The sequence below is a fragment of the Mustela lutreola genome, chromosome 2, assembly GCF_030435805.1.
Source record: "Mustela lutreola isolate mMusLut2 chromosome 2, mMusLut2.pri, whole genome shotgun sequence".
NCBI classification, from domain to species: Eukaryota; Metazoa; Chordata; class Mammalia; order Carnivora; family Mustelidae; genus Mustela; species Mustela lutreola.
In genome coordinates, this window is record NC_081291.1 from 97,692,223 (window position 1) to 97,708,286 (window position 16,064).

At 34.2% G+C, this 16,064-nt stretch overlaps 1 protein-coding gene across 8 annotated transcripts in view; it reads right to left on the reverse strand.

Moving 5' to 3' along the window:
* STAG1 (STAG1 cohesin complex component) overlaps window positions 1-16,064 on the reverse strand; it is a 453,259-nt gene that overhangs the window by 328,150 nt on the left and 109,045 nt on the right. For 6 of the 8 annotated variants that reach the window (XM_059162692.1, XM_059162694.1, XM_059162691.1 and 3 more), the window contains exon 2: window positions 3,584-3,695. In XM_059162692.1, the coding sequence (XP_059018675.1) occupies window positions 3,584-3,612 (29 nt within the window). In that variant the 5' untranslated portion in view covers window positions 3,613-3,695. Of the gene's footprint in view, window positions 1-3,583; window positions 3,696-13,192; window positions 13,300-16,064 lie in introns of all 8 variants that reach the window. The other 2 variants (XM_059162695.1, XM_059162688.1) reach the window with 1 other exon arrangement.

Sequence of the window (16,064 nt, forward strand, 5' to 3'; positions counted from 1 at the left end):
TTGAGCACTACACTTTACTGATAAAAGAGAAAGGTACAATATATTTTCTAATTCTGCCAACTTCAGCCAGTTTAAAAAATGATAGCTATAATCAACAAATTACTAATACATTCCAATTAGTATATGTGTATATATGTGTATACACATATACTAATAAATGTGTGTTTATTAGAATATACAAGAATACATATGTAATTTTTTTTACTTCAAGCAATAGGAGGATATAAGAATACAAGGAAGAGTTACCCTAACTCTGAATCCCAAACTGAAGAATAACAGTTTGACTACTACCCTGCCATAAATATTTATGATTTTGCATATATAAATACATATCAATATACAATTTATTTCATTGTTTTATTTTCTTCTTCTAACTATATTTGTTTTAAATTTGTTAATTAATAGGAATCTTCCATGCAAGTACACAGAATTCTGGAAAAGTATGCTTCATAATACAGTATGCTTCATAATACATAGGAAAGTTATTTAATTACTTCCCTTTCCATGAGCACTCAGACTGTCTCTAGTTTTAAACTATTAAAGAGCTGAAACAATTATCTTGTACAGTTAACTCTCATTATATAGTAACAAATTGGCTCTCTAGGACAGACACAGAATCCTTGATCAAAAATTCAAACTTTGACCAACTGCTGCAAAAAACCTACAAATACCCTGCCAATGTTTAATGTTCACATTTATACTACTACTAGACAGAAGAGAGTGGAAGAATCAGATCAAATCTTATAAAAATGAATTTTTATTCCCTAAGACACTAAATTCTGTCTACCTCTCTCCATTTGCACTGTAACCACCTCAAGTTGTCAATATAACTGGCTTGCATACTGCAATACCCTCCTCTTAAAAGGTCTCCTTGCCTCTACTGTTGTCCCTCCCCAATAATCACTATACTACCAGAGTGATTTTCTAAATCTATCCCATGCATCTCTTCCACGCTTAAAATCCTAAACTGACTTCTTACTATCCCTAAAAAGAAAAATTCAAAATTCCTATTATCATTTAAGCAGGTCCCTGTATGATATAGCCCCACTCTACTCACAAGCCTTAATCTCATGTAAATCTCTATCCCCAACCCTGAAAAAAAAGAAAAAAGAGAAAGAAGAGCTTTATTTCAGTCTCTCAAACATACCATGAGTCCTCCTAACTCAGGGTCTCTGTAAATGCCATTCCTTCAATCTGAAATTAATACTCTGATCTCTTCTTCCCAAACCTTTCCTCTGCTTCGGAGTTAAGCTCAACTCTTTTCTATAGAAGAGTAGACTAAATCAAGGCTCATGGTAAAATTTTCACAAAATTCTCTAATTTATCATCCTAGCACCTCAATGGCAGATCTATATATTTGTGATTACTTCACTAATACCTATTTATGTAAGTTTCATGAAAACATGGACTGATCTCTACTACATGCTCTTTCTCTCAAGAACCTAACATACCTTCAGATACTGTACTATGTAGCAGAATATAAAAATATGTGGTAACTGGTAATATTTCACAATGCCTAACAGTAAACACCACAAAGGTGACAAATTCATCAGTGATAACATTATCTAAATAAGCTAAGAAATAATAAGGCCACAAAAAAAATTTTTTTTAAATGTCATTCACTAGTTCTTGTGTCTACTTACAATAATCATTATTGAACTAAACATTAAGAATTGCTGGGTCAAAATATTTTTGTTTTTGAGGAGATCATAGAGATCTTTTTTTTTCTCCCTCTTTTTTTAAAAAGATGGCATGGAGCCCAACATGGGGCTTGTACTCAAAATTATGAGATCAAAAGTCAGATACTCAACCGACTGAGCCACCCAGGAACCCCAAGATCAATTTCTAATATACTGTCTTCACTACAAATGATGGAAACTGAAGTTTACAAATACTAAGAAACATATTTCTTTTCACTTACAAAATGCAGACATGGTATTGCTGGCTGGCTGGAATAAACAAGGTAATATATTGCTGTTATAATATCTGTCAAAATCCTCAGAGAACTGTATGCCCCCAACCTATGTTCCTTAGATCTCAACTTGACCAAGAGTACAATCTCCCACTGACAGACTGAATGCAAAATTCACTTATCCACCTAACAGATCACCACTATCCACTACCCATAATCATAATACAGGCTTACATTTTAACGAGAAAAATTCAGTTACTCACCAAAAAAATGACGTTAAATACTATTGTATCAATGTAACGTCTCCTTAAATGCAACATGTATTTAAATACAATCTCTGTTCCATATTTAATCAAAGACATATTTCTATTGGGCCTACCTAACAACTAATAGTCTAAGATAAAAAAGTGCAGTTTAGGCAGAAACAAGGGTTATAAAACATTATGTTAAAGTATGGTACTAGAAGAAAAGCAAAGAACATTACAAAACCACAGGAGGACACCTACCCCAACTCTGAGTGGAAAGAAGAGTTTTGCTGGAGGCATGACACATATACTAAGACCTATAGTATTAGTGAGTTTGCCAGGTAAGAGCCGAGTTAAGTAGGAACTGCTGGCAGGACAAAGATTTAAAAAAAGAAAGAAAATATTATGTGGAGACCTCCAAAAATCTCTATGTTAAGAAGTATTAAGACAGGAGTTAAATACTTAGAAAGGGTTTAAATTTTATCTCCTGTATTTGGGGGAAAAAAGGAATATAGGTATGGATGGTTTTTCAAGCAGGTAAAGACATTTAGACACCTTTTTTTCTTAGATACCTGAAGGAAAAACACAAGGCCGGAAAATGAGGTAAAAGGTGCCTACAATCTCTTAGTAAAGAGATATATAAATGAACCAGGACAATACAAATATAAATAATTACATAAACCGTTGATCACTCTCATTATATCTAAACCATTGTTGTCATACAGGATCACAGTATGCAAGTTCCTAATTTGTATCCTGATGAAACCTACAAAAAAGAAAGTATCTGCTACTACACTAATTGTATTTCCCAAAGAATACAAAATAAGACCCAATTCTAGATCCATCCTACAATTCCAACAAATCTAATGAGATACTACTAAAAATGCCAATGCAACCGGAATGGCCCAACAATTGCAATCTCAGCAAAGGAAGGTGGAGGAGGTAGGAGGGTATGTGTTAGAGAAACAGTATGATAGAGGATAGGCGTTTATATACTTCTGTATATAATGAATGGTCCAACAAAATATTTATACTTTGCAGGCGATTCATTTTCTATCACAACTTGTAGCACAAAAGTAGTTAAACAATTTGTTAAAGAGTAAGAATGGCTCTGTACAAATTTACAAAAATTTATAAAAAATTTTTATAAAAAACAGGCAGCATGCCAGCCTTGGGCCATGGGTCATAGTATGCTAACCCCTGATAAGGAGAGTAACATCTTTGCTCAATAACACAAAAATATTGATATTACTACAGCAAGGGCCATGCAGAGATATGGTAATTACACAATCTAATAGGTTGTTTGATTTTAGACATACTGCTCAACTATCAGAGAACCTATCTGATGTGTGTCATTAAAAAAAGCATTTCATATACAAAAAAATGTGGTATTTTTTTAAAAAAATTAGAAAACTGTAATACTTACTGTAACACTGGTAACTCTGAAGTAATCATTGCTGAAGAGGTCTTTCCACAATGCAGCAAAAGAACCAAGTGCTGTCCAACTCAAAACTTTTTAAATAACCTCAAAGTCAATCCTGTTATTTAAAAAAAAAAAAAAAAGAAAGAAAATTATTTTATTTCCAGCTTTATTGAGGTATAACTGACAAATAAAATTGTATGATATTTAAAGCATACGTGATGATTTGATATGCATATACATTGTGAAGGACTCCTCCTCATCAAATTAATTAACATATCCATCATCTCACAGGTGAAGGTGGGATATTGCTATCCACCTTACAGAAAATAAAAAGATTATTAGAATGGGACAGTTGTATGCCAATAAATCACATAACCCATTGTTAAACAAATTCCTAGAAATATAAAAACTGCCAAAACTGGCCCAAGAAAAATAGAAAATCTGAACAGACATACTGATGTAAAAATCCTAAAAACAAAACAAAACAAAAACAAAAAAAATCTGGCAAACAGAATCCAACTACATATTCAATGTAATATATGCCACAGGCAAGTGGGATTTATTCCAGGAATGCAAGAGTGATTCAACTTAAAAACAATGGTCAATTTAATACATTAATAGAAAGAAAAATGAGCTACATGATCATCTCAAATTACGACAGAAAGCATCTGGCACAATCTCAAGGGAAACCAAAAAGCCAAATATTCTTTCATAATAAAAACATTTTAAAAAACTAAAAAAGGAACTTTATTAATATGATAAAGGCCACTTATGAAGAATACATAGGTGGCTTCATCAATAGTGAAAGACTAAAATAAAAGCATTCGTCCTAAAATCAGGAAGAAAACAATAATGTCCATTCTCACCACATCCTTAGAAATGTACCACTATACATTTTGGCAAGAGACAAGAGACAATTAGTCAAGAAAGAGATATCAATTACACCTAAACAGAAAAGAAGTAAGTTATCTGCATTCACAAATGGCATCATAATAGTTTATATACAGAAAATCTCAGAGAATCAACAGCAATAAAATATTAGTAAAGAAAAGTTGCAGGGTACAAATAACATACAAAAATCCACTGTGTTTATTAGAACTGAATAATGTATCAATGGTGCAGGATACAAAAATTACTATGAACAATTTGGTGGGGTTTTTTTTGGGTACACTAACAATGAACAAATCAAGAAGGCAAGAAAGGAAAAATTCGATTTCTAATATTATCAGAAAGAATAAAATAATTAAAAATAAACAACCAGGTCCCCTGGGTGGCTCAGTCAGTTAAGCGTCTGCCTTGGGCTCGGGTCATGACCCCAGAGTCCCGGGATCAAGTCCGGCATTAGGCTCCCTGTTCAGCGAGGAGTCTGCTTCTTCCTCTCTCTCTGCCCCTCCCCCTGCCCTTTCTCTCACTCTCTCTCAATTAAATAAATAAATCTTTAAAAAAAAAATTGTTTAAAAACATAGTAATAAAAAATAAACAACCAGGGTGAAAGACCTGTACACTGAAAACTACAAAACACTGCTGAAAGAAATGAAAGAAGATACCAGTAAATGGAAAGACATCCACTGTTCATGAATGGGAAAACTTATTATTGTTAAGAGGTCAACACTATCCAAAACAATGGATATCAATATCCCCATTACATTTCTGCATAAATAGAAAATTCCATCCAAAATTTGTATGGAATCTCAAGGAAGAGTCTCCTAAAAGCCAAAACAACACTGAAAAAGAAGACCACAGTTGGAGGTCTCATACTTCCTGATTTCAAAACTTAACCACAAAGTGACAAAAATCAATACTGTGTTTCTGGCATAAAGACAAAGAACAATGAAAAAGATCCCAGAAATAAACCCTCACATACACTGTCAAATGAATTTTCACAAGGGTGCTAAGACCATACAACATGGAAAGGACAGTCTTTTGAACAAATGATACTAGGAAGAGTAGACATTTACATACAAATGAATAAAGCTGTACGCTAACCAGACACTATATACAAAAATTAACTCAAAATAGATCAAACATCTAAATGTAAAAGCTAAAATTATTAAACACTTTTTCAGAAAACACAGAGCAAAAACTTCATGACACTCTATGTGACATTAATTTCTTATATATGACACAAAGAGCACAAGCAGCAAGAGAAAAACAGGTAAGACAGACTTCATCAAAATCAGAAACTTGTGGGGGCACCTGGATGGGTCTGCCGGATGAGAGTCTGGCTCTTGGTTTTGGTCCAGGTCATGATCTCACGGGTCATGGGATCAAGCCCCCAGTAGGCTCCGCACTCAGCGGGGAGTCCACTTAGGATTCTGTCTCCTCTCCCTCTACCCCTCCCCTGGTCGCAAGCGCATGCATGCTCCCTCTCAAATAAATGTTTAAAAAAAATCAAAAATTTCTGTACATCAAAGGACACTATCAAGAGAGTAAAGAAGAAAGCAAAAGAGGGGCACTCAGTGGCACAGTCGATTAAAGCCTCTGACTCTTGGTTTCAGCTCAGGTCGTGATCTCAGGGTCATGTGAGAGTTGAGAATGACTAAAATTAAAAAGACCATTTCAAGTGTTGGTGAGGGGACAGAACAATAGGAAATTTCACATATGGCTAAAGGGAATGAAAAAACTGAATAAACTCTTTCAAAAAAAGATTGGCCATTCCTTAAAAAGTTATATATACATTAACCATGACCGAGAAATCTCTCTCTTAGGTATTTGTCGAAGTAAAAAGAAAGCTTACATTCATACAAAAACATACATTCAAATGTTTCTAGCAGCTTGATTCTTAATTTCCCAAAACTGGAAACATCCCCCAAATGGCCTAAAGCAAGTGATTGGATATATAATATGGTACATCTATACAATGAAATACTATCAAACAGGGGCACCTGGTTGGCTCAGTTGGTTAAGCATCTGCCTTTGGCTCAGGTCATGATCCCAGGGTTCTGGGATCCAGCCCAGCATAGGCTCCCTGCTTAGTGGAAAGCCTGCATCTCGCTTGCTCACTCTCTCCCTCTCTCTCTGCTGCTTCCCCTGCTTTTGTGCTTGCTCTCTCATCAAATAAATTTTTTAAATCTTTAAAAAAAAATACTACCATACAATTAAAAGGAAGACTGCTACTGACTGATACATGCCACAACATTTATGAATTTCAAGTGCATAGACTATCTCCATACTATATAATTCCATTTATGAGATATTATAGAAAAGTACAGAGAACAGATCAATGGTTGCTAGAGGTTGGGGGAGAAGAGGACTAACTTAAAAGAGACAGCTTAAGAGAGACTGGGGGTATATGCTGCATACAAATTAACCCTTTTCTTTAAAATCCAACTCGAATTTTTTATAGAAATTACTGAAATTATTCTCAAATAAATAGAAAAAGAAAAAGGAACTTTAAGAACCGAAGCCTGGAAGAAGAACAAAATCAGAAGATTCATTTTACCTAATTCCTATAAACATACAAGCTTACAAAATTTTATATAAGAAACACAAAAATGGTATGTTTTATATATTGCCATGCAATCTGCATTTTTCACTAAGGAAAGCACTGTGGACACTCTACCTCATTTGTTTTAATTATTATTTCTTAATATGTATATGTTTTTAAATGATTGTTTAAAAGTATTTAAGCCATTTTTCAGTGAAAATTTAGCATGTCTCTAATTTTTTACCACCGTATACAATACTGTCATCTATCCTTTCTCAACTACACAAATGTATTTGTAGGACAGATTTCTTGTGATGAACATTTATAAAACATTCATACAAATTTTTACTGCCAAATTTCCCTCTAAAAATACTGTACCAATATATACTCCTCTCACCAGTATATGTTGAATTAGTTAAATATAAAAATATACTCACTATATATTGAAGCTTATTTAAAGTACCACAGATTTAGCTTTATACCAATACACCTTTAAAGGAAAAACATATCAGTACACCTTTCCTGCTCTGTAACCACCTTGCTCTGAAAAGAAAGTCCACCCTAGGCTTTCAGATCATATACCAAGATGTCTAATGACGATTTGGGAACATTTGCAAGATTTTGAAAATTTGAATTCATGGAGATTTTACTTAAGAACAATAATCCGGCTCATTCTTATCCTCTACTCACTGTTTTGAGTGTCTCATTTTACTGAGCACATCCAACTCTGTCTTAGAAATCTGTACATTTTGCCTTGTGTACTCTGTACAGCTTTAGAACTATTTCCCTCAGTGGAGAAGATATAAATAAATGATGAGTTCCAGCCTTTCCCTTAACATTATGCCAACCCTTAATCTAATTATTTTGTTCTAACTATAGTTTTAAAAGCCTTGTTTATACTTAGTATTTTCCAGAAGCCACCCTAACATTATTCTAAAGTTCTATCAATTTTATAAATCCTCCTTGGCCACATATGAATCTATTCTGTTTGTACAGGTCGTCTTCATTAAACTGGTTGTAACTAGATTGTCTTTTTTTCTTACTACTAAGGACACCCAACATTAATTAAATAAGTATCTACTGAGTAGTAACTATGTGCTAGGCATTGTGTTAAATATGATTTTCAAGAATGAAAATTTCCCATTTTTTCAGTTAGCTTGGTTTCAAAGATACCCTACATAAAAGAACATCCCTTCCACCTGCCCCCACCCCCACCTCTCTCTGGCATTTTTTCTAGTATCTAAGTACACTTCTCATGATGAGGAACTTTTTTCTCTATGCTGACCTGATTACTTCGTCCATTTCTCCAATCAGTTCTCACTCTCAAAATGAAGTACAAAGAGCAGTTTCCTTTATTTTGTCAAAATTATAAGAGGTTTTTTTTAAAATGGCAGAACTAGAAAATATCAGGCAGAACATCAGTAAGGACCTAGGTAAACTCAGTAACTTCACCAATCAATTGGATATAACTGACATCAATAGACTACTTCATCTATTAACAGCAGAATTCACATTCTTCTCAACCTCACTTAAAGCACTGATCGGACTGACCAAATTATGAGCCATTAAATACAAATTAACAATCTGAAAAAATAAAAATCATATAGTGTAGGGGCACCTGGGTGGCACAGTGGGTTAAAGCCTCTGCCTTCGGCTCGGATCGTGATCCCAGGGTCTGGAATCAAGCCCCACATTGGACTCTCTGCGCAGAGAGAGCCTCCTATCTCCTCTCTCTGCCTGCCTCTCTGCCTACTTGTGATCTCTGTCAAATAAATAAATAAAATCTTAGAAAAAAAAAAATCATACAGTGTATACTTCACACTACAATGAAATTAGAAATCATCACCAAAAGGAAAGCTGAAAATCCTAAAATACTTGGAGATTGAACAACACATTTCTAAGTAAAACAAGTCAAAGAAATTTCAATAAAAATGTTAAAATATTTTGAGATAAATGAATACTAAAATACAACTTAATAAAATTTGTAGGTGCAGCAAAAGCAGTGCTTAGAGAAAAATTTATAGCATTGTATGCCTACAATAGAAAAGAGAAAATCTAAAATCAATCATTTAATAAGCTTTCATCTTAGGAAACTAGAAAAAGAGCAAAAGCAAGCAGCAGATTAGAGGAGAAATCAAAGAAGTTAGAAACAGTGAATCAACAATGAAAATAAACGACAGCAAAAGTTTTTTTCAAAAAGATCAAAAAATCAATAACCTTTAGGCATGCTAATTAAGAAAAAAAAAAGTAAGACACAAATTTCTAAAATGAGAAATCAAAGAAGAAATTTCATTACAGAATCTGAAGACATTAAAAGGATAAAAGGGTATACTGTGAACTATTCCCAGAAATTTGATAACTTAGAGGAAACAGACCAAGTCCCTGAAAGATACTACCTATAAAAAATATGAATAGTTCTATTTTAAGAAACTTAATAACTAATAATCTTTCAAGATAAAAAGTCACTAGACCCAGATGGGTTCACTAATGAATTGTACCAAACATTTAGGGAAGAAGCTACACAAATTTTGTACAACATCTTCCAGAAGACATAAATAGAGGAAATACTTCCTAACTTATTCTATGAGGGCGTCACCCTAATACCAAGACCAGATAAAGACATTACAAGAAAACCATAGAGCAAGATCTCTCACAAAGATGTAAAAATCCTCAAAAAAAAAATTAGCAAATCAAGAATTTTAAATGTCCTGAAAGAACTGTATACCACAACTAAGTGGGATTTACCCTAGGTATGCACAACTACTTAACATATGAAAATCAAGTAATGAAACCTATCACACAAGAGGCAAAGAAGAATAATCAAGTGGTAGTATCAATAAATGAACAGAAAGCATTTTCACAAAATTCAACACACATCTGTGATTTTAATAAAACTCTCAGCAAGTAAGATAAAGGAGAACTTCCTCAACTTGATAAAGAACATCTATAAAAATCCTACAGCGGGGCGCCTGGGTGGCTCAGTGGTTTGGGCTACTGCCTTCGGCTCGGGTCATGATCTCAGGGTCCTGGGATCGAGCCCCGCATCGGGCTCTCTGCTCCGCAGGAAGCCTGCTTCCCTCTTTCTCTCTCTCTCTCTGTGCCTGCCTCTCTGCCTACTTCTGATCTCTGTCTGTCAAATAAATAAATAAAATCTTTTTTTAAAAAAAAATAAATAAATAAAAATCCTACAGCTAACAACTGATATAACTGTGAGAAACTAGAAACTTTCCCACTAAAAACAGGAAAAAAAAAAAAAAAAAGGACAACTCCTTCTTACCATTCCTTTTCAACACTATTCTGAAGTCCAAGCAAAAGCAGTTAAGACAAGAAAAGAAAATAAAAGGTACACAGACTGGGAAAGGAGAAATCAAACCTCCTTTGTACACATACTACAGAACTGTCTATGCAGAAAATCTAGAAGACTAGACACCCCTCCCCCAGAAGAACCCCACCCTCTTGGAACTAATTAGCAAGTATAGTAGGGTTGCAGGATATAAGGTTAATATATAAAATACCCTTCATATAAGCAAACAATGAATAACTGGAATTTGAAATTGACAACACAATGACATTTACCTTGGCACCAAAAGAGAGAAAACAGGTATAAATTCAACAAAATATGCACAAGACCTGTACAAGAAAAACTGTAAAACTCTGATGAACAAAATCTAAGAACTAAATAAGTGGATAACAATTTCACGTTCCCAGATAAGATGACTCAATATTGTGAAGACATTAGTCCTTCCCAAATTGATCTACAGATTCAACACAATCCCAATTAAAATCCCAGCAAATTATTTTGTGTATTATCACAAACTGACGCTAAAGTTTACAGGAAGGCAAAAAGACCCAGAATAATCAACACAGTATTGAGAGAGAAGAACAAAGCAGAAGAATGACAGTACCCAACTTACTATAAAACTACAGTAATCAAGACTATACCAAAATCCAAAGCAGATCAATAGAACAGAATAGACAGACTGGAAATACACCCACACAAATACAGTCAACCAATCTTTGTCAAAGGAGGAAAGATACCACAGATAAAAGATAGTGTTTTCAACATAGGAAACTAGATGTCAACAAACAAAAAAACTAACATCAAGAACAAAAACCCTTAAACACAGATCTTACATCCATCACAAAGTTAACTCAAAATGAATCAGATCTAAATGTAAACTCCAAAGTATAAAACCCGGGACCCCTGGGTGGCTCAGTGGGTTAAGCCTCTACCTTCAGCTCAGGTCATGATCTTGGGGTCATGAGATTGAGTCCCGCATCGGGCTCTCTGCTCAGGAGGGAGTCTGCTTCCCCCTCTCTCTCTGCCTGCCTCTCCACCTACTTGCAATCTCACGTGCACTCTCTGTCAAATAAATAAATAAATAAATAAATAAAATCTTTAAAAAAAAAAAAAAGGGGTATAAAACCCTTAGAAAGTAACACAGGAGAAAATCTAGATGACCTTGGGTATGATCATGAATTTTTAGATACAACACCAAAGGTAAAGCTATGAAAAAATTGTTTGACAAACAATTGTTTGACAACTTCATTAGAATTTTAAAATTCTCCTCTGCAGAAGAATGATAAAACAACTCACAAACTGGGAAATAATATTTGCAAAAACATTTTTGTCTAACTTCTGAAGTATCATTCAAAATATACAAAAAAATTCTTAAAACCCCAATAATTTAAAAAATACCAACCTATTAAAATATGGGCATAATTTCTAAACCAATACCTCAATGAAGAAGATACATGGCAGAAAAACAAGAAAAAATACTCAAACATCTTATGTCACTAGGAAACTGCAAATTAAAAAAAAAAAAAGTGACCTACCTTTACATACCAACTAGCATGGCAAAAATCTAGAACACTGAACCAAATACTGGTGAGAATGTGAAGCAACAGGAATATAAAATGACACAGCAACTTTGGAAAACAGTTTGGCAGTTTCTTATAAAACTAAACATACTCTTAAAATATGATCCAGCAGTTCACCTGTGTGGCTCAGGGGGTTAAGCCTCTGCCTTCAGCTCAGATCATGATCTCAGGGTCCTGGGATTGAGCCCCTCATCAGGCTCTCTGCTCAGCAGGGAGCCTGCTCCCCGCCCCCTCGGCCTGTTGCCTTCTCTGCCTATTTGTGATCTCTCTGTGTCAAAAAAAAAATAAATAAAATCTTAAAAAATAAAAAAAGCCCACAATCCATCAATCATGCTCCTAAGGTATTTATCCAAAGGAGATGAAAACATCTCCATACAAAAACCTGCATATAGATGTTTTCAGCAGCTTCTTTAGTAACTGTCAAAACATGGAGCAAACAAGCTGTCTTTCAGGAGGTGAATAAACAAACTGGTATATGCAGGCAATGAAATATTACTTAGTCCTAAAAAGAAATGGGCTATCAAGCCATGAAAAAGACATGGAGGAATATTAAATGTATATTACTGATGGAAAGAAGCCAATCTGAAACTGCTACATATTATATGATTTCAGCAACATAGCATTCTGGAAAAGGCATGACTATGAAAACCATAAAAATTTTAGATTTGCCAGAAGTTAGGGGGCAGAAGGGAAGAAAAAAGCACAGAGGAATATTAGGTCAGTGAAAGTTTTTATATAATATCATAAAGATGGACATGTCATTATCAAAACCCACAGAATATACAACACCAAGAGTGAAACCTAACATAAACTATGGACTTTGGAGGATAACAATGTGTCAGTGAGGTACTGAAGAGATGTACCATTCTGGTGGCAAGACACTGATAGTGGGGAGGCTGTATATATGTGGGGACAAAAGGTATAGGAAGTTCATGTGTCTTTTTTTGTCAATTTTGCAATGATCCTGAATCTGCTCTTTAAAACAATGCGTCCTTAAAAAGAAAAAAATAAAATAAATAGCTTATAAACAGTTTCATGTTTTCAATAGATGCTAATTTATGTCCATATGCTATAATATCTTTTTCTCTGGACAATCTTATAATTTTATGTGGATTTAAGCACATGTATTCAAGAGTACATGTGTACACAGAGATAAGAGGAACAATGCCCTTTCTTAAACATTTGGTATCTCCATCTGTTTGTCATGCACTCACTGCTACAAATGATGAAAGAAAGGAAACAAAGAATATAACTGCTACTCTGTTCAATTCCTAGCATAAAACTCTTTTATCAATTTTTATTACCTGAACGAAGAACAAAGGTTAAAGAGAAATAGCTGTAGTTTCTTTCCAATTACATGCATTTTCATCTGTATAGTACAAGATTCTATTCTTTAATCAGAAGAATCATTCTGTAAAGACATATAATACAATCTAATTAATTCAGGTCCTTCTTTTATCATTCCTAATTATTTATCTAAGTTGTCTTAAAGAACCTCTTAGCAGTGGGGGAATGGGTGATTCAGGAGATTAAACACCTGACTCTTGATTTCAGATCACGTCATGATCTCGGGGTCATGCGATTGAACCCCACACCAGGATTCATTATTAGCACAGAGTCTACTTGTCTCTTTCCCTGTCTCTCTCATGCACGTACAAATAAAATCTTTTTAAAAAGAGAAAAATCTCTTAACAGTGAATGTGCATGTATATATATCTGCATGCATACGCACATACACATGATTTACAAAGCAATGATTAAAATGACAATTATATTATTTCTAAAACTGTTTTTCAACAGTTTACTGCCTTGTACCACAATAGAAGGAATATATTCATTTACTATTTTTACTGGATTTATGATTGTTCCCATTCTTTATAATAGCAAATAAAAGGTATTAAGAAAAAATTTTGTCCAGTATTAACACATGTCTATTTCATACTATACAGAATTTAAGTAGCAATTAATCAAGAAAACAAAGTTCTTAACCCTCTTCCCAGTAAAATTTAGCGGTATTATACAGTTGACCCTTGAACAAAACAGGTATGAAGCGCACAAGTCCATTTACAGATGGACTTTTGCCATAAATACAGCACAGTACTATAAATTTCTCTTCTCATGATTTTCCTAAAAACACTTTATTTTCTCTAGCTTTACTGTAAGAATATAGTACAGAAAACACATAACACACAAAATTTGTGTTAACAGACTATCTTACTGGTAAAGATTCTGGTCAGCAGAAGGTTAAGAGTAGTTAAGTATTGGGGTAGTCAAAGTTATACGCAGATTTTCAACTATGAGAGGAGTTGCACCCCTAACTCCAAAGTTGTTTTTAGAGGTCAACTATAAACGAGAAAGATTTTCTACCTTTTTTAATTGATTAAAAAGAATGCCAAAATAGAATTAATAACCCAAGATAATATCCATTCACCCTACAAGATGGCCCAAATAGGAAATATGTAGCATTAAGACACAAGAAATGGCAAAGTGGTAAACTTCTGAAAATATTAACCTAAAAATTTCAAATGCTCAAGAGGCAGAAGGATAATTTACACCAAAATTGAATTATATGCTCAATGGCAGAGAGATAGGTTCACTAGTAAAAGCAAGCTGGTTCATTAGTCTGCTTTCTCTTCTAATAACGTATTACAAAACGCTATCCTTCTTAGCATTTCTGAGTAATATAACCTTACAAATCAAAAGGAATGTAGCAGAATGGTTTAAGAGTTTGGGCTTCTAACAGTTTGGGCTTTCTAACTGTAACTTACTCTGCCTCAATATTCCTATTTCTCAAAGATGAATAATAAAAGAAGAAAACTTCAAATGATTGTTAAGAGGAGTAATCAGAATGCCCGTAACTCTTCAATAAATATTAACTCGTAGCGACAGGAGAAAGGAGCAAATAAAAATATAAAGGAATGTTAATAAGTGCAACTATTTTTTTCCTTTTCTTTCCTTCACTGCCATAGTCTTAATGCCTAAAGCTTACTAATTATTTGTTGAATTAACAAGAAGAGTGTATGCATATACATATGTATATATGTACGTACATGTGTATCTATATATATATTTTAAGCAGAGAATGCAAAACTGGACATGAGGAGAACTCTCAGTTAACAAACTAACCAAAGATAGGAGCTTTTTCTTTAAAAGAAAAAGGAAACCAAAAAGAATAGGTCAGGGTTGAATTCTCAGTTAACTCATTTAGCAGTGACACCTAAAACTGGTAGAGTAGGAAAGGGGGAGACCAAGCAGAGGCTAGAGGATGAGACCGAAGAGTAGGGTGTATCAGAATGGAAGATTAGAACATAAAAACATCAGAAGGTTATATTTGAAAAAGCCCCTACAAATGATCTTCTATACAGATAAAAATCCCACAACTCGGGGCGCCTGGGTGGCTCAGTGGGTTAAGCCGCTGCCTTCGGCTCAGGTCGTGATCTCAGAGTCCTGGGATCAAGTCCCGCATTGGGCTCTCTGCTCAGCGGAGAGCCTGCTTTCCTCTCTCTCTCTGCCTGCCTCTCCATCTACTTGTGATTTCTCTCTGTCAAATAAATAAATAAAATCTTTAAAAAAAAAAAAAAATCCCACAACTCAGATGAAATGTCTCTGGATTAATTTTTTCCATATTAACCAGTTTCTCCCAAAAGCTTTATACATTAAGCTCTGAAAATGCAATCTCATGAATAAAGGTATTCAACTTCTTTCCCAAAAATGCTGCACCCACATCTTCTCCTTATTTACCCACATTTTCCCTTTTAGTACTCCCCTAATTTTATCTTCTTATACTCCAAAGCCATGAAATTACACCAAGAACCTTAACACTCTCCTAAGATCTCAACTTTGGTGTTCCTCCTCGATTACTCTAGTCTTAATTCCAAAATGCTTATTACTTCTCTTGTAAGATCACTCTCTTATTTCTGTGTATGTGTACATATTACCTCATGCTACACAACCCACTCTTCCTGAAGTAAACTGGGAAGCTCTTACCTTGAAACCCAGGCAGAATTAGGTCTCATAAATTTTCACACCACTTTGTACATACAACTGAGAGTACTTTTTGCCACATATTTTGCATGTGTCCATGTATTATTTTGTAATTAAGAGTGTTAAAAATTTTATTCCATTCTCTACCTTCTTAAAAAGGTTTTATTTATTTGAGACAGAGAAAGAGACAGC